Genomic DNA, 24,382 nt, shown 5'->3' with positions numbered 1-24,382 from the left:
CTCTAGAAAGAAGATAGTCCAAGTTAATTATATTTCTTCCTTGGCTCAAAGAAGTGCTGTGGCAATTTTAAAATTCCATTGAACTCAAGGTGGACTTTTCTCCTAGCTGCTATCAAACTATTTACCACAAAGTCAGTAGCGCAACTCCTATGGGAAAAGTGCAATCTGGTTTCTTAAGAGCCCTCTTTGGTGTGTTCCAAAGGCGGCCTTGAGATTAGAGACCAGGTTAATTAGAATGGAAGCCAAAGTTTGGTTAGCTATGCTAGTCACATGGCTAAGGATAAATTTAATTCCAATTGGCTTGATTTCCTTATTACTAAGCAATATTTATTGTTCTAATGGCAGGAGTGTATTGAAGGTAAATTGTTTTTGTGTGGCCTCTTGCCTCAATTCTTATTGTCCTTAGGTCCTGAAAAGGACAAGGATATCCTCAAATAACAGATCTAGGATTTGTAACTACAGAATGACTTACTTCAAGAACATAACTTCTTAGAGTTCATGAGATCTTCTCCAGCAGCTTACTTATCTACACTTACTGTTGCTGAGTTCCATTGGACTAGAGCCTGCTTTAACGCCCTACTTCGAAACTATTAGAGAGCAGATACCACAGTATTCCAGTTTCCCAATGGTTATGTCATGTGATTCTGGTGATATTGAGTCAATAGCCCATGTTTTCTTATGATGTGTATTCTACCTAGGTAAATCCAGTCCTTATTAAATAATTTGTCAAGTCATTCGGATGAATTTTATATCTCTTATCTGATAAAGATTTTAGCAGCCAAATTCTGTTTTTCAGCTACAAGAGCTTGATGTGCCTTGGTAGCTCCTCCTTGACTGTACTGGTGTTGGCAAGTCTTTTAAAGGGGGCTTTATAGTTTTTATTGTTAGCACTCAACTGTTAGCATTTTAGAATTTAGTTCTTTTTCTTCTTATGATGATTATATGTTTTATGATTGACTGTACCACTGTGTTATGTTTATTCTGGTCTAAGACTAGAATAAAGACCTAGAATAAAGAATAGAATAGAATATAGACCAGAATAAAGGCAATAAGAAATCTGCCAGTTCTACTGTTATGAGAAAGAAAAATCTTTCTCTAATTGCTCTCTCTACACCAGGGCTGCACGTCGGCCCTCCTGCAGATGCTGGACTACAACTTCCATTATCTCTGACTATGGGCCACTGTGGCTAGGGATATGGGAGTTGTTGTCCAAAAACAACTGGAAGGCTGAAGTTGTGCAGCCCAGCTCTGCACCATAGATACTGTGATCTCATTATCTTAATTGCAATTGAGATGATTTTTCACAGCCTAAAAAGAGAAGAGCATTGCAAAATTAGGTAAAGTGATTACAAAATACCCCTAAATCCTGTATTATCCAACACTGCCCTTACCATTCGTCGTGCAACAAATGAAGGTTATCAGATCAGCTTGGGACAGGCACAAACCGATTAAGCTGCCAATCCTTTTGCAATAGGAATAAAGTCCATGGAGCTTTGAAGAGAAGGTGGCGTGTGTGTGTGTGGTGGGGGGATGTTACATTAACTAGTTCTCTGGATAGTTTAGAAATAAACTCCAGATGCTCCACTGACCTTCCTGGACACTGGTGTGCCCCCGCTCCAAATGCCACAAAGCCTTCCAAGAAAGAATTCTTCTCTAAATTTTCTTCTTTCCAACGATCCTGTGGGAAGAAATCTTGTTTTCCAAAATTGTCTTATGTAAATAAGCTTCATGTTGTTTCTCAAACTAAAAATGACCCTGTACAGCTGGTACTGCTGTAAGAAGCTACCCCAGTGAGTTTTCTTTATACATCATAAATTCTCCGTCTGGAGAGGCTTAAAGTATAGCAAAAAGCCAACATGTAGTCACAGATGCCCACCGGTACAACTTATAGGCTCTTCGTGGATTCCCAAGAATTGCAGTGGTAATGTAAGATGGACCATAAGGTTTCCATTAGAACTAAAGATGGCAGGCATCCACAATTCTGCTCACCACAGCCACCATGGTGACAGTGGCACCACCATCCAGTGAGCATGAAAAGACTTTGCCTTCCTCCTAACCCTGTGGAAGAAGTGGGCAGGGATAATCCTGACAATTTTACAATGATCCCCATCCTTTCCCCAGCACCAAGGTTGGGAGGAAGCTGAAGGTGGCTTGACTGATACACCGTGAACCTACGGTACCTTGGCTTTACAAAGTGAAAGTGGCAGTCCCCGCACCACCTCCCTTCCCTACTCCAAAGAAAAGAAAGGAAAGGGAGGGGCCAAATGGACCCCTATTTCCATCTCCTCGCCTGATCTTGAGCAGGAATTAGAGGAATGTGCAGGATACCACTGTTTGGTTGTGGTACTCCTGGCTGAGCAGCACAAACATGGACATCCTATAAAGCACCACCCTTTTGCTAAGCAAACAGGTAGGGAGATGGGTATGAGAAGTGCCAATCTAGTCACAAGGTCAAGCCAGCTCTATAGTCCAGGGGGTAAGAAGCAAGAATGGAGAACCCATGGATTCTGTTTCATAGATTCCCCAAGAGAAGGAACAAGTTCCATTCTGATTAATGTCCAGAGTGTCCCACAGTGAAGCCCACCAGTACAGTCCACATTAGGGATGTGTGAATCAATTCTGGTTTAAACCCAGTTCGACTTGATCTGGGGAAGTTTGAGTAGTATGGGTTCAAAGTGGACTGGCCCCCCAAAAGGGGTTCCTCAACTCCCGTCGGCCTCCCCCAGAACAGCCCAGGACTTCTGCAGCCCAGTTTGGGCCTTCTGCAGCCCGGTTTACACCTCTGTGCATGCATGCCGGGCTGTCTTGGGGGAGGCTGGCAGGGGTTGAGGGAGCTGCCGCTGCCTACGTCACTGCTGGCGCTTGCTCAGGTTAAGGTCCTCCAACTCCCTATCTCTTCCTTTTAACCTAAGGAAAGCCCCCTGCCCCTTTGCTCGTAAAGGGGAATCCTTACCAAAAGCAGAACCCCAAACCGTTCCCGAATTGGTCCGAACTAGTCTGGTGGTCAAACCGGGCGCAGTTAGATTAGAACTGGACCGGGTTGTTTGAATTCAAACTGTACCAGTTTGACTGGTTCAGTGCATATCCCTAGTCCACATCAACTAACAAGAAAAGAACAAATCCAATGGCTCCAATGTAGTAACATACTGGTTTAAACAGCTGAGGTTCTGGAAAATATTTTGGGTTCCTATGAATCCAATATGGAGATAACATCAACAGGTCACCAGCAGGGATGACAAAGTTCTAAAGGAAGGAGAATACACTTTTAAGAATACAAATATACAATTTCAATATGGGTTTCAACAAAACCACAACACCTCATTTGGGTAACTAGAGAGTTGCAGTATTTTTAGTAAGGTCCTCATGTGATGTATTTTTAAAAAAGTTTTTCCTTAAGGTGTCCTCACTGGAGAAACCAATCTAACAACTCCTCACTAGTTTGGGTACTACTATATGCTATCAACTACGATATACCAACCATTTCAATATTCCCCATCTTCTTCAATAAGAAAGTTGAAGACAATGGCCAACATTGAGACTACTGAAGCACTGGTGCTATGGGAGATGCACCAATGCTGTTGATGGGTTCAACTAACACGGCACCTACACCAACACTTGTGCACATGGGGGTGGTGGTAATTTTGAGTCCCCCACTACCATGCAAAAACATGTCCCTGAGGTCCAATTAGCCCTGGGACATATTTTCAGGTGGCACAGAGAGCTTCCAGAAGAGGAGGTCATCAAAATTCTCCGTCCCACCCACAAATACCAGTGCAGTGTTGGTTGGGAATTCAACACCAGCACATCTCACATAGCATTGGCCCTTTGTCAGACTGTATGTCAGCCATTTCAGATGATCATTCGCTGAAGCTAAATAGATGACTTTAAAGGAAGTTGTGTGTTTGGGGAGGGAGGTACAATTTAATATATGCAATAATTTATTAATTTTGAAGATGAAAAAGAATGCAGTACACTAATTATTTAAAAACAAATCTCACCTGAACTTTAATTGGATTGACCACTTTCTTGGTGATACCACCTGGAGCCCTTAATCGTGTGGATTCCAAAATACACCACTTGATAAACTGGAGCTTTTTAAGGTCATCTACATGTATTGCAATGTTTTCTTTGCCTGTAGAAGTTGTATTCAATATTATTGCAGTCACTGAACCTGAGCAAGGTCTCCCCTATCCTTGTTTTTCAGCTGAATCTACAGTCATGGGAGAGGCAGTAGTAGTAGTAATGTGGGGGTCAGAACTAGGAATAACCCATAACAGGGGAAATGCGGAACCATCATATACAGTTTGAGGAAGAGTTTGACATGCCAAAACAGTTGAAATAATATTGATTTACCCCCTTCCTCCGCTCCACTGCTCTACCCAAAATCTAGCAAAACACCCATAGCCAATCCTTGCTTTGTTGGCTTAGATAGGCAAGATTTGGTGCTTTCGGCAAGCACATATTATTATGATCCCTGCTAACTGAGCAAAGCCCCCTTTTAAAAGTGGTGATCCTCTTTATTTAGCAGGGGGAGAGCAACTGGACCTATCCATCCCTAGCACAGCGTCCCTCCAGTGGCTGTTGCTGGTCTCTATCTTATGTTTCTTTTTTTAGATTGTGAGCCCTTTGGGGACAGGGAGCCATTTAATTTAATTTATTTATATATAAACTGCTTTAAGAACTTTTGTTGAAAAGCAGTATATAAATATTCACCCTATTCGTATGATCAATTCTCAGTTTAATTTTTACTCACACAGGACAAGTTGTTGGAGATGAATCCCAGTTGTAGCATGTGTATGGTTAAGCATGTCTACTTGAGTCCTAGGATGTATCTGGAGTAGAAGCAGCTGAACCCCACCACATTTTCCCAATTGAGCACAATGGGGAAAGGACTAAATCTCCCAGCACTCCCCACGTGCCTTCCCAAAATGGCACTGAAATGCAGCAGGGCCCCATGCTCTTTAAGGGACCCTTGGAACCAGCAGGTGGTCAGTGAAGGATTTGGATCTCTCATAGAAGGACATGTTGGGGATGCTCCCCCCTACATGGCGCCTGAAGGGTTGTGGGGATTATTTGGCTTTGGCTATTAAGAGCAGAATATTTGTGCAGTCCTAGTCTTGGTACACACATCGTTTGTGTAATGTTGAAATACATGTACAGGTAACAGATGAAGTGTCACTGTTCTCTCCCTCGCTCTCGCTCTCGTTTCCTTGCTCTCACTGGAGCAAGTAACGTATCAGTTCTTGTTGGAGACAGAGTTCTAGTACATCGACCCATTGCACCAACTATCCTAATAACCATTAGGAGCATCAGGAGTAGAGGTAGCTAGTGAGGGTCTCCTTGCCTGTCCCTGCTTGCCTATGACCCCTACTTGACTCTTTGGGTACTTCCTATAAGTGAGTCAGTCCTCTTCCATTCTTCCTAGAGAGAAGATGGAGACATTTCTCTCCCTACCTATTCATTATGTAGCTGATAGAGAGGATTAGGTCTTTCCTATCTCAAATGTACTTCACCAATAAATTGATTTAGTTTAGACCAGAGCTGCACAATTCAAATGCCCTGGTGGGCTGGAACCATCCACAGCTTGGTGTGCAGGGGCTGAGGTCAATTTTTAGCACATTACATTGAAATTAAAAAAACAGTATTAGTTACTTGTGGATCTATTCCCCTTATCAATGGATTCATAGTTTTAACCAAGGATAGTGGTCAGAAAACAGGCCATGTCCCTGCTCAATCAGTGAGGCCCCTGGAGTGTATGCCATCCCCGAACAAATGCCAGGTCCTCTCCTCTCCCTAAATTGTCGTTGCTTTCAGGCTGCAATCCTAGGCATGCTTACATGGAAGTAAGCCTCACTGGGTACACCATGGAATATATTTCTGAGAAAACATGCATAGGATGGCACTATAAGGCAGTTTCCAGCTCCTGTAGGATACCTGGAAGCCAGTAAAATAGTCCCAAATCCGGCCCCCGGGCCTTATGTTGTGCAGACCTGGTTTAGACTCTACAGTGATCTCCATGCATTTTCCTTAAATAGCTGCAACAACTAAACTCTGCACTCTGTAACTGGAGTGGTAGCTTCCTTGGACTCTGCAAAATAGTCTCCTTTCAAACAGGTTTTCGGGCAGGCTAGGGGGTTGAGATGGCCTTAGTCGGCTGTTGGATGATCTCCAATCAGGAATTGACAGCAGGGAGTGTGACTCTGTTGATCTTTTTGGATCTCTCAGTGGCTTTCGATACCATCGACAATGGTATCCTTCTGGGGGACCTGAGGGGTTGGGAGTGGGAGGCATGGCTTTACAGTGGTTCTGCTCCTACCTCCTGGGTAGGTTCCAGATAGTATTGCTTGGAGACTGTTGTTCTTCAAAACAAGAGCTCCAGTATGGAGTCCCACAAGGCTTCATACTGTCTCCAATGCTTTTTAACATCTACATGAAACCACTGGAAGAAATCTAAGGTGCAGGGTGTTATCAGTATGCTGATGATACCCAAATCTATTTCTCCATGTCAACGTCATCGGGAAATAGCCTAACTTCCCTAAATGCCTGCCTGGAGGCGGTAATGGGCTGGATGTGGGAAAACAAACTGAGGGTGAATTCAATCAAGACGGAGGTACTCGTTGTGGGAGGTCAAGACTCAGGAAGTCATTTAGACCTGCCTGTTCTGGACAGGGTTGCACTCCCCCGGAAAGAGCAGGTACTTAGTCTGGGAGTGCTTCTGGAACCAAACCTCACCCTGATTTCTCAGGTTGAGGCAGTGGCCAGGAAGGCTTTTTATCCACTTCGGCTCATTTGCCAGCTACGTCCATTTCTGGAGATAAACTACCTTAAAACAGTGGTGCATATCCTGGTAACATCCGGACTTGACTACTGCAATGCACTCTACATTGGGCTGCCTTTGTACGCAGTTCAGAAACTGCAGTTAGTACAGAATGCAGCAGCCAGCTTGGTCTCTAGGGTTGCCCGAAGAGATCATATAACACCTGTTTTAAAAGAACTACACTGGATGTCAATAAGTTTCCAGGCGAACAACAAAGTGCTGGTTATTACCTATAAAGCCCTAAATGGCGTGGGTCCGAGGTATTTAAGAGAGTGCCTTCTTCATCAACCCCACTGCCTGTTAAGATCACCTGGGGAGGTCCAGCTGCCGCCTGCTCAGTTGGTGGCAACTCAAAACTGGGCCTTTTCTGGAGTTGCCTCGGGACTCTGAAATGCGCTTCCAACAACTTCAGAGTTCAGCAACTGCATCATGGAGGTAAGAAGTTGCTGAATTCTTTACTTCAGCACTAATATCCGGCCAAAAACCCCACCTCCTCACAGTGAGGCTATTCTGACGATCAGCCGAAATCGGGCTAAGGGAGCCTGGCCCAATTTCGGCTGACCGTGTGAGCCACCGGGCTCGCAGGCAAGCCCGGTGGCTCCCAGGCGGTTAACCCGCCTAGGTACCTCTCCCCTTAAATTGGGTTTGCAGAGCGAGCATTCCACAAACCCAGTTTTCAAAATCATGAGTAGCCACAGCATGGCTCTGTGCCGCAGCTACTCACGAGTAGAACCCCGGAGAGAAGGCAAAAAGCCACCTCCCGGCTCCAGGGGTCTCTCCAGTATGCCTGTGTGGTCACGCAGAGCATACTGGAGTTTCTGGGGGCTGCGTGACCCCTGAACTCCCCAACCCCCGCTGGCTCTGTCACAGAGCCAGCAGTCGTGTGGGCAGCTGATTTGGCCGCCCAGGGCTCCCGCCCTGCTTGTCTGCGGGGAGAGCGGGCTTAGTCCGCTCTGCCCGCAAACCTGGCCAAAGTGGGTCTCACGGATCGTGAGACCCGCCTCAGTGTGTTAACTCCTCTGGGGCCACTTACTACAATGGAGCTTCAGGATTTAAAAGTTGTTGGGGAAAATATTTTGCAGGAAAATGTTACAGGGTAAGCTACCTTCATGCTGTGGTCTGGGTTAGAACTCTGCATGGCAGCTGCTTTAAAGTAAAAACAAGCTACTAACTAGATGGAAACACATTTACCATTTTGCCTAGCTTGGCCCTAAGGAATAGGGGAAAAACAGAGTTCAGGGTTTGGAGTTATACCAATTGCTTTACATTTTGTTACACAAAATCATAGTTAGGTATTTGAGCATATTTACCTGGTTTGCCATAAACAGATTCTAGTTCCTTCATGACATTTTCGTAAATAGAAGGGTGGGACAGAATAAATGCAAGTGTCCAGAATGAAACCTGAAGAAAGACCAGAGGAAACTGCCATAGAACTGTTAAACTCTCTGGACATGATCCAGCCAACACTGCCTTGTGCTCTGAATAGTTTTTGTTGGAGATCCAGCTCCAGATGGCATCAACCTTTTGCACCAGTAACCCTAATGACTACTAGGGGCATTGGGAGTAGAGATAGAGAGTTAGGGTCTCCTTCTCTTTCCTGTTTATCTCTGCCTCTATGACCCTTCTATGGATAGAATGTACTCAGGAACTTCCTCCTCCTCCTTCTCAGAATGCTCCTAGCTCGCTCGCTCTCTGAGCACCATGCTTCTATAGGTCTCTCTCTGACCACCATGTAGCCAGTGGTTAAATATAGGTCTTTCCTATCATCATGGACTTCTGAATAAAGTAGATTAGTTTAACCTTACATGAATCTCCATGCTTATATCATTTACAAGCTGTTGCCCCTGAGACTCTGTTAACTTCTGCTCTAATGGGAGTGAGTTAGCTCCTGAAATACTCTGCTATATAAGTGAGTGTGATCAGGTCTGTGATCAGGTCAGATCAGCATGTGATCAGGTCTGCAGGTACTCAACAGCCTTCCTCCCCACCACAGGGCAGCAGCTCCTCTGTAGGTTTTATTCATGAGCATGAGACTTGTGGGTCATTATTTTCATGCAGATGTTTAATTCAGCTTGATTCCACCTCCTACTTACAGGAATTGCATTGGCTTGAGATGCCCACAGCAGCAAGAGAGCATAATTAGCACCAAAGCGTCTTTCGTACAAATGGTCTAGGACATGCTGCAGTAGTGTCTGTTATAAACAAAAGAACAAATGTTAAAGAAAAACAGAGCTTTAGCGGTAACAAATAGGGTAATGCAGACATGCTCAGAAAGCAACGTCATATTTTGATTGAGAGCCCAAGTTCTTTTTATAACTTACAGCAATATTGACCAGGACTTCTTTTTTTCTTTATTTGTACAGTGCACAACACAGCATTAGATACTTTATATATAAGATCAATATTAAAAGCGGTATGAAGGGTTTTACCTTAGAATGGCTGTCTGAAGAGTTAGTTCCTTCTGCACTCAACACTTGTTCAAACTTTTGAAGGAGCCATGTTTTGGATGTGGACCATTTCCTATGAGGAAAACAAAAATCTGTTGAAAAATATAGGACGATTTCTATCCAGGAAAATGACTTTTCCATGCAAGATCTCATTTTCTTTCTAATACACCAGAGATGGTAGTATCCCACTTTCCAAGCAGACATACCAACATGATTTTTAAGCAGTGCTGAGTTGCAGAACTTGAAGCTAGAGTGGCAGGTAAATACTTGCATTTCTTTGAGCATCGACATCCCAGAGGGAGTAATGACCTTGTGATGAGAACAGGGAAGTTACGACAAGCCAGGCACCAAGCAAGCATGTGCACACTTAAGCCTGTACAAGCACTTCTCCACACAGTGGAAACTAGCAGTCCACTATGTGCACAGAAGAGCTTAAGCCAGTGAAGTGAACCATTTGAATTGGATTTATTTCTTATTTTGAATATATCCAACCCCTGCCTTTTGATCAAATGGTATATACATCTTGCATTGGCGCAGGATCAGCTCATCACAAGCAGCCACAGGGAGAGGTGGGTATGCTGGTGCTAACAACAGAATCAGGCGGTAGAGTTAGTGAATTATGCCTCAAGTCAATTCTCCTAGAAAATCTTTCCCCTGAAATAACTGGCTCACTGGTGAACCTTTTCAGGGAGAAAGTATGGGAGAAAAGCCTTGGAGGATCAAATATGATTCATATTGCCAATTCTTGACTTAAACCACAATGCCCAAGGATGATCATTGTTTTGCAATCCATTGTTTTGTGCATATTTAGGAATATGGAAGTTGCTGAACATCAGACGCCCATCTGAAGCTGACATCTGCCTATGTCTGATACTGAAGTCAAACTGGGTCAATATTTTGTAAATTTGTAAATTTTAAGTTGTCACTGAAAATAAATTTTGTAGTTTTTAATCTGATTGTAACTGATTTTTTTAAAAATGTGTTTAAAATTGTTTTGTATCCCCCCACCCCCTTTCTTGGTTTGTTATGATTTAATGTGTTTTTTTTAATCTCATGTTTTAATGTTGTGTTGTAAGCCGCCCAGAGAACAATTTGTTATGGAGGCTAACAAAGTTTATTATATTATATCATCATCAATCATCATCATCTTAACATGGAATCATTTGACAACCTGCTCAATGGTTTATTAACTATTAAATATACTACAAAAGGTTTGTTTCCCATATGGATCTACAATATATTTTTTATTTTCTCCAGGATCCAAAGAGCCTTGGGCATATAGCTTGCTTGATGACCTCTTTTGGCTGCTGCCCTTCATGCTACACTGGAGGCCGCTCTTTCGAGTCCCTTGAATTTCAGAAGCAGCTTCTCTGGGATAGTATGGAAGGGTACTATGAGAGGGGTTTCAGACAGTGGATGTACAGAAGCTCTCAGGGCCATCCTTTGTATCCCAGCCACTACTTTTAGTGTTTTTTTATAATGACAGTATCACTTGTGTTCTGTTTTTCTTTAGCCTCCATTGTTTACAACCCAGTTAACTTAAACCTGTCTGTGTCAGGGCCAGAAACTCCGGCCCCAGTCTAATGAAATTTTGATCTCACTTAGTTATTTCTGTACAGATTTATAAACCCAGTATGAGAAATAATTGTGGAGCCACATAAGTATATTTTTGTCTTATCAGAATGATAATGTCTGCTTTCGAGTCTGCTTCCTTTATTTTTCGACCAATTATGTAAAACTGGCAAGTTAGCCCCCACCTCTTTTTTAAAAATTCAGAGCCCCTCATAATGTGAGGTCCTAAGCTGCAGCTCACTTAGCTTGAGCCTCAATCCAGCACTGGTCTGTGTCTACATATCCTTTGCCTTCTCAGTCTGTGTCATAGACCCTGCCCCTTTCCCACCAGTCCCTCTTTTTTGCTTGAGGAGAACTGTGCATCTTCCCACTAAATGACAACATTAGTTTTTTAAAAGTGCTGAACAAGAATTAATTGATATAATTAGGACTGATTTGGGCCTAAATGCAGGACATTTGCTCCAGTTCAGGTAGGCTCTGCAGTCACACTAAGTTGACTCTGTGCTTGCACCAGTTCCCCAAATTTCACTGAAGGTAGGATTGTTTGTTGCAATGCAAACCCAGCAAATTAAATGAGAACTTTGGATGGCATTTAGTTGCACCAGTCAGCTATTGCAAGCACAGCCTTAGATCCAACAGCAATGAGACTATGCCAGTTAAAGTGAAAGTATGCTATTGTTTATGGATTCAAGCAATAGAATTGTTGACCTCAGTAATGTGAATCTATAGGCAATCAAATCAAGAACATGAACTTCTTGGGAAAATGATACAATAATAAACACTATTCCTGTACTTCAGAAAATATTCAGGAAGTTGGCTGCCATATTCAAAACCATCATCAAAGTTCTGAAAGTGCTCTTCAAGCTCCTTGGTAGTCTTCTTATTTGTCAGAAGGATGTCTTTTCCAAACAAGACACTCGTTATTGTTGGGAACATGATATGCCTATAATGAATGAAAAATTACAGTTATAGACCAAAGGAAAGTAATTTTAGAATCTACTTGGTATAGATAGGTGTTGCTGTACTGGCTTCAAACAGAGATTTAAAAAAGATAATACATCTTCCAGTGATCCATTTCTGTTGCCATGGGAGCAGATACCATTTGTGGTCAAATTTTTAATAAACTCATGGCACCTTGTACCTTCCACAAAACTCTACCCATTCTGTTCTGCTTTATGAAGAGGTCATTAATTGTAAGGTAAAGTGTACTATCAAGTCCTAATGATGAACACCCCTCTCATGTGATTAATAATTATTATTAATATTTTTATTATTATTATTAATATTATTAATAATAATTAATAATACTTCCAACATAATGTTGGGATGTCCTGCGGTGACATCATGATAGGCGCATTCCAGGCATAATTCTGTCCTCCTAGGTATTGGGACCAGCATCCATCTGAACTGGCCCATAGACAGAATTCCTTGGGGTCCAACTGAATTTTACAACTGGGCTGAAAAGCCACTGTAGGGTCAAATTATTTAAAAGGAAAAAAAATAGAAACTATAAGGTGTATAGAACTAATTTACTCTTTAGAGGTCATTTGCATCACTTGCTGCTAATGGGTTCAGGTGAGTAACTGAGCAATGATCTGGGGCATTAAAATAACTTCTTTTCTTCTTGGGAGAACCATATTTCAAATTAACCAACAACAATATATTACTAGGATTATTTTGCTACTACCGTATGTATTCTGGAATATTCTCTTCTAAGGAGTTGCTGGGTTCAGAATAATGCCCCTTACTCCACAATGCCCTTCTCCCTTCCCTTGCAGTTGTAATGATTTTTAAATAAATAAACAAACAAATAAATAAAGTTTATACAAAATCTTTATTTTTCCTTTAATTGGAAGTGAAAAGATGAACTGTGCACTTGTATCTGGTTGATAAAGTTCACCTACCTCACCATGTCTTTGAGCTCTTCTGTTCCCTCAGGACCTAGATCCTTGATGTGTTCCTGTAATTCCTGACAGAGACTCCCAAACAAATGATGTACATTAGAGGCAGACAGTCTTCCCTTCATCAAGATATACAGCTTACTCCTATTCTTGTAAAAGATGTCTTCAGGAACTGAAACTGTAAAATACAAAGGTACGCGTAATTATTTTAAAGCTGCTGAACTAAATGTTACAATAAACACACTGAATATATATATATATTAATTTTAAGTTGGAGCCCTGATCAGGATTGGAAATGTGCCATGTGGGGGCGGGGGGATGGGGACTTAACAAGTCCTCCTGCTAGCTGCTGCTAAGTTCAGAAGGGAAGCCCCCATTGGTGCCAATAGCAGCTTCCCTTCAGAGCAAATTTACATCTTCAGAGGCCATGGCATGAGGAGAAAGGGGTTAAGTCCCTGCCTTCCATCGGCTGTAGTCCGAATCCTGGTCCTTTCCCCTTTCCTCACAGCTGCTATGTACAAAGTTAAAAAAAACAAACACAGGGGCAAATTACATGTTCAGTGATGTGCAGTTTGATCCTACACTTTCAAGTTGTGACATGTGTAGCATTAATAGAAAGCTGCTTTGTATTTGCTTTGTAGAAAGTGTGTTTGCAAGTCAGTGCCTCTGTGGGATGGAAAAGTACAGACCAAACGAAAGTGTTGGGTCAGCTATCTGCCCAGAGCAGAATAAGTGGGGGTTTGCAGCAGCGGGGAGAGATAGGCTCCCCTGAATAGTAACTGCATTGTTCTAGGAATGTGAAGGCTTCTCCTATTAATTAATTATCTCTCTGCTGTGAAATAGAAACTTAGAAACTTAGAGCGCAAAGTCCAGCCTCTATGCAAGCATATGTACGAATGTAATGAACTGATTGGTTCTTTGGGGCTGAATGTTGATGCCTAGGGGTGGAGGAAAATCTTTATAAACTCTTGTTAGTCTGTAAGAGGTACGCTCCTTGGACTTTTGCCAAAAGGCACCAGGGGTCGTCCTCAGCGCTGAGAAATAAACCTTTGTCTCTTTCACTATCCGTGTCAATGGTCATTTGCTCAGGTAACAAAGTTACCTTGAAAATATTTATTTATTTCAGAATATGTATATCCTGATTTCTTCATACATGACTTAAAGTGGCTAACAAATAAATAAAGCCCAAAATTTAAAACAACGGTTTTACAGCAACAAAAACAGCAGTGGAAGCACAACAAACCAAATCAAAGCTAAGGAAATCTATCTAAAAGCTAACAGAAAATACAGCAGCAGCAGTTGTGTACATTAGTTTATGTGTACTCAGGCCATGCAGAGGCCTATTGCGCAGGCGCGGTGGCCTCCAAAATGGCTGCTGCGCCGAGGAGGGAAGGCCGAAAACCGGCGGAAGAGTGGCCAAACAGATGATTTCTGAAATACGGGAGGCTGGCAAGGGGAGGGGGAATCTTCATGGACCCACCACAACCGTGGACAACTCCCCCGGAGGGAATAAGTGTAAAAAGAATTAAATAAAAAAAAAAAAACTTGCAAACCCCTGGGGTGGTGGTGGTTCGGTTCAACCCCAAACAGTCGAACTGAACCGGTTCAACGTCAAACACGTTTGATGTCAAACCTGTTTGCACATCCCTAATCTGAGGCGTGGATTTGAGTAACAGTGCTGCTTCACTGTTGCACAAGTAAGAGTGTGAATAACTGAGAAGTTCTTACTGAAAGGAGAAAGAGAGAGAGAAATTATGATAATGTTATATTAAAAATGTCCAATCCAAGCTTCACTATGTAGAATCCACTACACAAATGCACAAGTGAGATCATGCATATGATGACCCAGAAGAACAGGAGGAGGGGGTAGAAAAGGCTCTTTGGGGGCACCTCTGCATGTAGCATCACAGGAATTTTCCCTTTGGTGACTGTGATGATCATAAGTACATCAAAGAATACTGAAAAGAAGCAACAAAAGGTAGACCCCTGCCTTCTTCTGCATGACCCCCACTGCACATTAAGGTTATCTGAGGAGGTTCATCTCCAGTTACCACCAGCTTGTCCGGTGGCGACTCAGAGGCGGGCCTTCTCTATAGCTGCTCCAGGGCTGTGCGCTCCCTGCAAAAATCTGTAATTTGAATTCTCTATTAGCCTTCAGGAGAGCCCTTAAAACGTATCTGTTTGGCCTGGCTTTCCAGGGTTTTAAAATCGGTTTTAATATTTTAAGCCAGTTTCAGGGTTTTTAATTACTGCGATTGTTTAATTGTTGTTTTAAAATGTTTTTAAATTAATTGTTATATTGTTTTTTAATTTTTGTTTTAGCTCTTTACTGTTTTAATGGTTTGTTTTAATTGTAAACCGCCCTGAGCCATTTTGGAAAGGCGGTATAAAAATCAAATCAATCAATCAATAATAAATATAAGAACACAGCGACGCAGGAGAGCGCTATACGATCATCTTTCCTGCTCTTCGTGATCTGCCGCCATCCTAACTCCACAGCATTTGCATGGAGGGACAGAGTGGACCACTAAAAGCAAAAACAGTACAGGTGGACCTCCTTATTCACGGGGGTTCCACTCAGTGTTCCTTCTAATTTTTAGAATGAGTGAGTGGAAAGAGTTTTGTTCTGGGTGGCAGTATCAAGGCAGTGTGCGCAGTAACACTCTCTCTCTCACACACACACACACACATACACACACTCTAAATGTGCCGTGCTTTGTGCGGAGTGCAATTTTTTTTAATTCTCCGCCCCGCCCCCCTCAACATTCTGCCGGTCTCTCTGGGCTGTGTGGGGGTGGGCTGCTGGGGAGCTAGAAATGATCTTCCTGCTCCTTGTGCTATATAAACCACTTTGAGAGGTTTTTGTTGAAAAGTGGTACAAAGATATTAGTAGTAATAATAATAAACTAGACCATCCAAATTTGCATATTTGTGAATGCGCTGAAGGAATTCTACAAGATTTCTGAGGCAAGATGTTATATTGCATTAGTTCATGCTCCGTTTTATTCGTCATTCACTTCTAAATTTATTAATTATTTTTAAAGGAGATTGGACTGCATTAGGAATCAATAATTGATTTTGCAACTTTTTTTTTTTTTGGCCAAAAGGTAGCTTGCAATACTAGTGTATGGGCGGATGGAAATAGCCTAAGTGCCAGCTAATGGTGTCACTGGCTGACATGTTCTTCAGTGTTAGAAGGGCAGAACAAGAACTGTGCTCCCCACAAGAGGCTGCTTTGGAATTCATGCAGAACAGTAACAAGCAGCTGAAGAACGTGTAAGGAGGGAAAAACTACTTTTGCTGAACTTCCCTTCCTTTGAAAATTGCTATTCAGCTGTCAGTGTTACCTGTCACCTAGCCATAGTTACTCCATTTTTATTTTAGCTGAGCAGAGCAAGAGTCTCCTCCATTTTGTGTTCCTGCCTGTATGTCATTTGGAAAGAATTTGCTTAGTTTGCTTTGGTTCCCATCCTTCCTGTATCCTAGCCTTGTGAACTTGGCAACATATTGGTTTAACTGCTATACCTTCCAGCTCTGGTCTACTGATCATGAGAGGCAAAGATGCTGATAAAGCAACAGCCCACTAGGGGCTATGAAGGTTGAACAATGGCAGCATTGTGGTCTTAGAAGCCTAATATGGAACTGCACTACTGGACTACATACCCGTGTTTCCCCGAAAATAAGACAGTGTCTTACCTGTATATTAATTTTAGCCCCCAAAAATGCACTAGGGCAATTAGCGGTACATCAGAAATTACTGCTAGGTCTTACTTTCGGGGTAGGTCTTACTTTCGGGGAAACAGGGTAGCTAGCTTGTTGTTAATGATGACCATGCTTGAAATGTAGCAATCATTGTATAAAAGTCCATGGCAGCCATTTTTAGGTGGCTGCCTTGTTGCAAAGCTATTCTTGAGGGTTGCTTTTGCTCTGCAGAGCAAAATAAAGCTTTGAACTAATCTCTGTTGCTGGTGAGTTTATTGGCTGATTGCACCAGGAAAAAGAATCCATTTATTGGAGTTATCACCAGGAATATGTCCCTCAGAGGGTTGCAAGGCAAAGCAGAGCACATCTCTTGCCACCTTGATCTCACAATGCACTTGATGTCCAATTTAGGTTGTTTGTTTGGCATCTCTCTTCTCCCACCCACCCATCTTGTTTTCTTGAGAATAGGGGAAATTCACACTTCCCTGGTCATTCAGGGAAAAGAAATGCTGTGCCTGCTGGAATTCTCTCTTCTGCACACCTGTTTAAAAGTATAAGGGCACTATTCTCTTTTCCATCTGGCCACACTACTTAAACAGTAAGGGTCCTTCCTGGGCACTTTCCAGATTACATGCTGTTCAGCAGTAAAATGCTTCAGCTTGGCAGGGTCGTTGTGAAAACGTTAATAGTTTGTGCAACCCTCCTACAATGGGAAAATACAGCTATTTATTTGTGACGCACATGCAATGTTGTAGGACTAAAACGCGAGGATAGACCACCTAGAGATGTACATATCAAAATATGATAAATAAACAAACAAATAAGGGTAAAAACCAACAGAAGGCATAGGAAATGTGAACGGCACCTTGCTGACAGAACAGGGACTGCGATGTTGAAACACAGGTAGTACAGAAACACACTTAGTGGACAGCAGTGATACTGTTGTAGTGTGTAATCTGGAAAGCACCCAGGGGCAAGTAAGGCACATACCCAAATGCTACAGCTCCATCTAGTGGCTGCTAGTAGCTAACACACACTTTGCTGCTTAAAACGTCTCCAAGTTCGGGCCTCTTACAAGGGCTTGTTCATACTTACTTCTTTTTTCATTTTCTGTTAAGTTGTGACTGGATTCTTTTAAAACGATCCAATTATGACTGAACATGGTTAACATGGATGTTTTTTAACAATGGTTGTGTGTTTTAAATAATGCATTTAAAAATATATATTATTTATGAAATTTGTATCCTGCTCATTCTCTTAGGAGCTCAGGGTGGCAATATACCCTCACCCTCAATAATCCTGGGAAGGATTATCCAGCTAGACCAGAGCTTCATAGCTGTGACTCTTTGGCTGTTCTTTTGACTACAACTCCCATCATCCCCAGCAGTATTCTCTCTATTTTTTAAAACTGTGAGCAGAATGAGCTTTGTTTTGGGTGGCAGTATCAAAGCAGTGTTCGCACATGTGCATTGTTATGTGCCTATAATGAAACGCGTGCACACACAAACACTCCATAAACATGGGAGGAAAGAAGTGTATTTTACAATTCTATTATATTTATAAAACTGGATTTTTACTTTCTTTCACTTTACATGTAAGTATAATAAAAACAAGGGAGAATCTAAAACAAGGCAGAAGCAAAGATTAAAACCTAAAAAGGAACATATACATAGTAAAGAATGGTTTCTTTTTAGAAAGGGTTTCGATAGCTACTTAGAGTTTATTCTCTCTCTCACACACACACACACACACACACACACACACACACACACACACACACAACTCTTTACAACATTATTCCATTTGTATGATAAGTGGTGCTCCTTCCAGACTGTATTTATTTCTTCAAAGCAAGCAAATATTTATAGGAACTTAAAAAGGAGCTTAAAATATAAGTTCCTATATTAAATATTTTTTTATTGCTGATACTTATTTTAATGAAGTAAATACTGTCTGGAAAGAGCAGCACTTATCATACAAAAAATAAACTCTATGTCTATGTTAGGTAAACTCTATGTTAGGAGAGGAGAGCTGGTCTTGTGATGGCAAGCATGACTTGTCCCCATAGCTAAGCAGGGTCTGCCCTGGTTGCATATGAATGGGAGACTAGAAGTGTGAGCACTATAAAATATTCCCCTCAGGGGATGGAGCCGCTCTGGGAAGAGCATAAGGTTTCAAGTTCTCTCCTTGGCTTCTCCAAGATAGGGCTGAGAGAGATTCCTGCCTGCAACCTTGGAGAAGCTGTTGCCAGTCTAAGACAATACTGAGCTAGACCAACCAATGGCCTGACTCGATATATGGCAGCTTGCTATGTTCCTATGTCGTTCCTAAGAGTCGACACCGACCTGACTGCACTTAATCAATCAATCAGCTTCCTCACCCTGCAATCTTTTTAGCTAAGATTACACCTCACATATTTTAGTGATCCTTTATTTGGTGGCAATATTCAAACAATCTAGTGTGCAATTGTACCATTTCTACTAAATGGGTCTTCATCTTCTTTGTTATATTCTTTGTCATTATGAGCCCTGAAGGTTAAAAGTGGCCTATAAAATAATAAAAATAGAATAACTCTCTGTTTCAGTATAGTTTTTCTAAATGTGAATTCATCCTTGCCTTCTTGAAGATGGATAAATATTTGATAAAGTAAATGGAAATAGGTAAAAGCAGAACATTTAAAACTAGAAACGAATTATTGTCACTTGATAATATATAAACAACGCATAAGTGATAATGCTGGAAAATTCTGATGATATGCAATCCAGTTTAGTTTAGTAAGTGGGGCTGGCCTGAATAATTCAAAGGGGGAAAGGAAGCGTGGAAAGAAAGAGGCAGGCAGCAGCAATTTAAAGACCCTTTAAGCCATTATTTAGGCAATAATTAATGTGACCTTGATAATATAAACAATGCATAACTGATAAACATACTGGAAAATGATGGATACCTTACTCACTTTCAATCCAGTATAATTTGGTAAGGGGCGCTGGCAGGAAAAAATCAGAGGGGAGAAGGAAGCCAAGCTTAGCTTTTTCTGCCTGTGGGATTTGAAGGATCGGGATGCTGCTGCCAACCAAGGCTCCTGCAGCAGTCACAGCAGGGGAGTCGGGGAAGAGCCAACCATGGTGGGGAAAGGAGGGGAGAAAAAGTACTTAAGAGAATGTGCTGGAGAGCCGATTCCTTGGTTGTAGTGTGTGTGTGAGGGCGGGGGAGGGGATGCTTTTAACTAGTTCATGGGGAACTGAGAGATTCACTCCCCCCACCCGTGCTCTTTTGCTGGGGGGCGTGTTATTTGCTTCATTTGCTGGGGGGAAGAAAGAATTGAGAGGGAGGAGAAGGAATTGTGCGAGGTGGAGGAAGAAAGAAGGGAGGACTAGAAGCTGCCTAATTGCTGCGGCCCCACTAGCGTTGGGTGATTGACAGGCAGTGCCTCTTTGGGCCTGGTGCTGCTAATTGCAGGTGCTTCAGGGGGGCAACACTGGAGGAGGAGGAGGAGGAGGGAGAAGCCGCTACCACAGCTCCATGTGTTGACAAAGCGAGTCTGCTGGGAGCGCAGCTATCGCCTCAAGATAAGAGCCGCTTTTCCAAATCCCCCTCTCCTTCCCCCCGCCCTGCAAAACTGCACCATTAACCAGTCCCTCCAGCAATCCCCCCCCCAAATCTAAGTACTTTTCCTTCCTGCCTTGCTGCCTTTCCCCACTGTGTTGTTGGCTCATCCCTGGCCGGAAAGGAAAGATCGACTCTCCCACTTTGACTGGAGCAGGAGCCTATTGCAGATATCTATGGGCACGCATGCGCCCCAACACCATATCAAGACACAGGCATGCCTGCTGCTATTTTCAGTAGGGCTCTTGCCAAAGCCAGAGGGGCAAGCGGCTCTTTTGCTTGCAGGAGGGAGCCAATTTCCCCAATCTGGCTGCGGCAAGAGCCCACGTGGTGGCCGGGAAAGGTGGCAGTGGGGAGTGGGAACAGCAGTTATGGGGAGGGCAGAAAGCAGCAGTAGGGGGGACAGGGAGTAGAAGCCAGTGGCAGCGATGGCAGACAAACAAAAATGCCCAGCCTTTTGCAACTGCTGCACAGGAATTGAATTTTATGCGCGCATGCACTCAGCTTAGAGGAAACAGTGATCCCCAGCCACAGTGGCCAATAATCAGTGATGTTGAGAGTTGTAGTCCAACATCTCCAAGAGGGCCCAATTTTTGCAGCCCTGTGGGCGGATCGAGCAGGAAATTACGCGGGGTGCAACAGGAATCCCCCTCAAAAAAGATCTCCCACACACATACGAAAATATTGGGGCTTGGATTTTATTTCTCTTGCAAATGCACTACGCCAAGGCTGTCAAACTCAAATCTGGTGGTGGGCCGGAATGGATTCCGATGCACCTCTGGGGAGCCACACATAGCCTTGTGCCACCTTCTGTCGCCTTGTGCCCACCTCGCACCACCTTCTGACTTCCTACTCCTCTCTCATATTCTCTTTCTCCCCCCACCCCACTTGCCCTGCCACTTAAATTAGCTGAATTCACTACTTTTTACACCAAAACAGACTCAGAAAAAGATTGAAATTATTATTATTTTTAGAAGAAATTCTGAACATACCTGCTGATACCAGATTTTGCATGGACAAACCTGCCACTCTCCCCTCTTCCTCTCTCCCTTGCACGGGTGTTGCTAGGTACTTAAAAGATCCAGGGCTTGGGACCACAGAGCCTGCAAAGGCCCACAGCCTCTCCTCATTTTGATAATTAAATCCTTTCATGCTCTCTTTATTATAATTATTATTTTTATTTATTTGACATATTTTTATACCGCCCATCTCTATGGGCAGTATATGTAAACCAATCTATTTAAACCATGTTGGTTTACAACAAACAGAAAAAGTTAAAACATTAGTTAAAACAAATGACAACAAAAATTAAAACACCAGTTAAAACAAAGTAAATTAACAGCAAAAGTTAAAACACTACAAAAATTCAAACCTTAAAAAACAATTTAAACAATGTTAAAATTATTAAAACAATATTTAGTTAAAAGCCTAGGTGAATAGATGAGTCTTTAAAGACTTTTTTAAAGTTGTCAGAGATGGGGAGGCTCTTATTTCAGCAGGGAGCGCATTCCAAAGCTTTGGGGCAGCAACGGAGAAGGCCTGTCCCCAAGTAGCCACCAAACACGCTGGTGGCAACTGCAGACAGAACTCTCCTGATGATCTCAATGGGCGGTGGGGATCATAATGAAGAAGGTGTTCTCTTAAATACCCAGAGCCCCAAGCCATTTATGGCTTTAAAAATTATAACCAACACCTTATATTTTGCCCAGAAACTTATCGGCAGCCAGTGTAGCTCTTTCAATATGGGGGTATCATGGTCTCTCCGAGATGACCTAGAGACCAACCTGGCTGCCGTATTCTATACCAATTGTAGTTTCCAAACTACACAAAAGGGCAGCCCCATATAGAGAGCATTGCAGTAATCTAGGGATGTGCATGGAACCACGGAGGTGTGGTCCAGCACTGGGGGGAGTGTGTCTTTAAGGGGGGGATAGCACTTACCCCCCACACACACACACTGCTCTTCCCCTGAAAAAGCTGGAGCCACGTGTGTGCCCTTCACGGCGCATTCGTTGCTGCCGCCGCGTGTGCCACATACATCTCAATGACGTATGTGGCGCGTGTGCCCCAGTGGCAGCAACAAGCGCGTGTGCCGTGAAGGGCGAATGTGCGGCTCCAGCTTTTTCAGCTTGCTAACTTTAAAGACAACGATGGGGCAGGGGCAGCAGGGAGGAACTCTGCCACCCCAAGAATGTTTTAAGAAAGTCTAGCGCCGGAGGGGGAAGAGCGGCTGGGGGGGGGAGTGCTACACCCCCTTAAAGACACACTCCCCGCCAAACCGCCAGACCGGCCAAATTCCAGACCGGTCCGGAGGCCTTTTGTATGGCCCCGGACTGGTCTGTGCACACTCCTACAGTAATCCAGTCTGGAGGTTACCAGCAGATGTACCACTGCTCTGAGGTTGTTTATCTCAAGAAACGAATGTAGCTGGAGTATCAGCCGAAGCTGATAGCAGGAACTTCTGGCCACTGCCTCAACCTGGGACACCAGGGAGAGACTTGGATCCAGAATCACCCCCAGATTGCGGACCTGTTCCTTTTGGGGAAGTGTGACCCCATCCAGAACAGGCAGATCAAAATAGTCTCTCGAGTTTCAATCCTGCACAATGAGTACCTCCGTCTTATCTGGATCCAGTGTTAGTTTGTTACCTCTCATCCAGCTCATCAGAGCTTATGCCCTCTCATGATGTTGACATGGAGGAATAGATTTGGGTGTCATCAGCATACTGATAACACCCTGCACCAAATCTCCTGATGATCTCTCCCAGCAGTTTCATGTAGATGTCAAACAACATCGGAGACAATACGGAGCACTGAGGGATACCATACCGAAGTTCAGTTTTTGAAGAACAACAGTCCTCGAGGGACACCATCTGGAATCTGCCCGAGAGGTAAGGGTGGAACCACTGTAAAGCAGTGCCTCCCACCCCAAACCCCCTCAGACACTCCAGAAGGATACTATGGTCAATAGTATTGAAAGCTGCTGAGAGGTCCAAAAGGACCAACAGAGTCACACTTCCTCTGTCGATTCCCAATTGGAGATCATCCATCAGGCTGTCCAAGGCAGTCTCCACCCCATAGCCCACCCAAAAGTCAGTCTGAAACGGGTCTAGGTAATCAGTTTCATCCAAGACTGCCTGGAGTTGGGAGGCCACCATCCTCTCATTTACCTTGCCCAGCCACAGAAGGTTGGAGACAGGCCTGTAGTTGCTCAACTCTGAGGGATCCAAGGCAGGCTTCTTCAAAAGAGGTCTAATAATTGCCTCTTTAAGACAAGGAGGCATCCTGCCTTCCCTCAGAGAAGCATTTATAATTTCTACCAGGCCTTCCACAACAACCACCCTGCCAGATAATAGAAGCCATGTTGGGCAAGGGCCAAGAGAACAGGTGGTAGGTCACACCACTCCAAGCAGCTCGCCCACATCCTCAAGAGTCACAAACTGGAACTGATCCAACTTAACCACACAAGAGGAGTCGCTGGACACCTCCACATCAGACACTAAAGTAATTGTGGAGACAGAGTCTAAATTGACTCGAATACAAGAGATTTCTCCAACAAAGAAGTCATTAAACACATTACAGAAGGTAATTGATGGTTCCAGATTCTGATTTAAGGGAGGAGGGACACATACTAGCCCTCTCACAACCTTGAACAACTCCACTGGACATGAACTTGCAGATGCAATACGGGCAGAAAAGAATCGCTTCTTTGCTGCACATATTGCCTGAGCATAGATCTTTAAATGTGCTCTATGTTGCAATCTGTTAGATTTGAGTCGAGTCTTTCTCCACTTGTGCTCCAGTCGTCTACCTCGCTACTTCAGCCCCTGTAGTTCTCCCATATACCAAAGGGCCAGTTTTGAAGTGGGTCAAAGAGGACACTTAGGAGCGATCATGTCTACTGCCCCGCTGAGTTCGCTGTTCCAATTCTCCACCAGGGCATCAACAGGATTGCCGGCAGAGCCAACACTAAATCCCTCCAAGGCGTCTTGAAATCCTATTGGATCCAATAAGCTTCTTTCGCAGACCCTCCTAATAGGTCCTTCAGCCCTGCAAAGGTGGGAAGTGATTGTGAGTACAACCTTAGCCAGATGGTAGTCCATCCATTACAATGGGGAAATCTCAGGAACCCCCACCCACGGAACACCACCCTGATCGAAGTGAAAGATCAAATCAAGCAAGTGACCAGCAATGGGCATCGGTCCCGAGACCACTTGGGATAGGCCCATAGTTGTCATGGCCGCTATGAACTCCTGAGCTGCCCTGGACAAATTGGTCCCAAAATGAACATTGAAGTTCCCCCACACCACAAGCCTGAGGGACTCCAACATCAAGTCCGAG

General features: G+C 43.4%; 2 protein-coding genes across 3 annotated transcripts in view; one reads left to right on the top strand and one right to left on the bottom strand.

Moving 5' to 3' along the window:
- The window catches only part of SLC25A27 (solute carrier family 25 member 27), a 114,489-nt gene that overhangs the window by 13,726 nt on the left and 76,381 nt on the right, over positions 1 to 24,382 (top strand). The window lies entirely within an intron of this gene.
- Positions 1 to 24,382, bottom strand: part of LOC128339721 (24-hydroxycholesterol 7-alpha-hydroxylase) — a 40,372-nt gene that overhangs the window by 5,195 nt on the left and 10,795 nt on the right. The window contains exons 1-9 of one of the 2 annotated variants that reach the window (XM_053284071.1): positions 14,628 to 14,648; positions 12,741 to 12,915; positions 11,630 to 11,779; positions 9,247 to 9,337; positions 8,911 to 9,009; positions 8,128 to 8,218; positions 3,999 to 4,132; positions 3,148 to 3,243; positions 1,590 to 1,678 (exon numbers count right to left, since the gene is read on the bottom strand). In XM_053284071.1, coding sequence (XP_053140046.1) covers positions 1,590 to 1,678; positions 3,148 to 3,243; positions 3,999 to 4,132; positions 8,128 to 8,218; positions 8,911 to 9,009; positions 9,247 to 9,337; positions 11,630 to 11,779; positions 12,741 to 12,862 — 872 coding nt within the window. In that variant the 5' untranslated portion in view covers positions 12,863 to 12,915; positions 14,628 to 14,648. Of the gene's footprint in view, positions 1 to 1,589; positions 1,679 to 3,147; positions 3,244 to 3,998; positions 4,133 to 8,127; positions 8,219 to 8,910; positions 9,010 to 9,246; positions 9,338 to 11,629; positions 11,780 to 12,740; positions 12,916 to 14,627; positions 14,649 to 24,382 lie in introns of those variants that run through there. The other variant, XM_053284070.1, reaches the window with a different exon arrangement.

The sequence above is a fragment of the Hemicordylus capensis genome, chromosome 1 (genome assembly GCF_027244095.1).
Source record: "Hemicordylus capensis ecotype Gifberg chromosome 1, rHemCap1.1.pri, whole genome shotgun sequence".
In the NCBI taxonomy this organism is placed as follows: domain Eukaryota; kingdom Metazoa; phylum Chordata; class Lepidosauria; order Squamata; family Cordylidae; genus Hemicordylus; species Hemicordylus capensis.
This window is presented reverse-complemented; position numbering and strand designations above follow the sequence as displayed.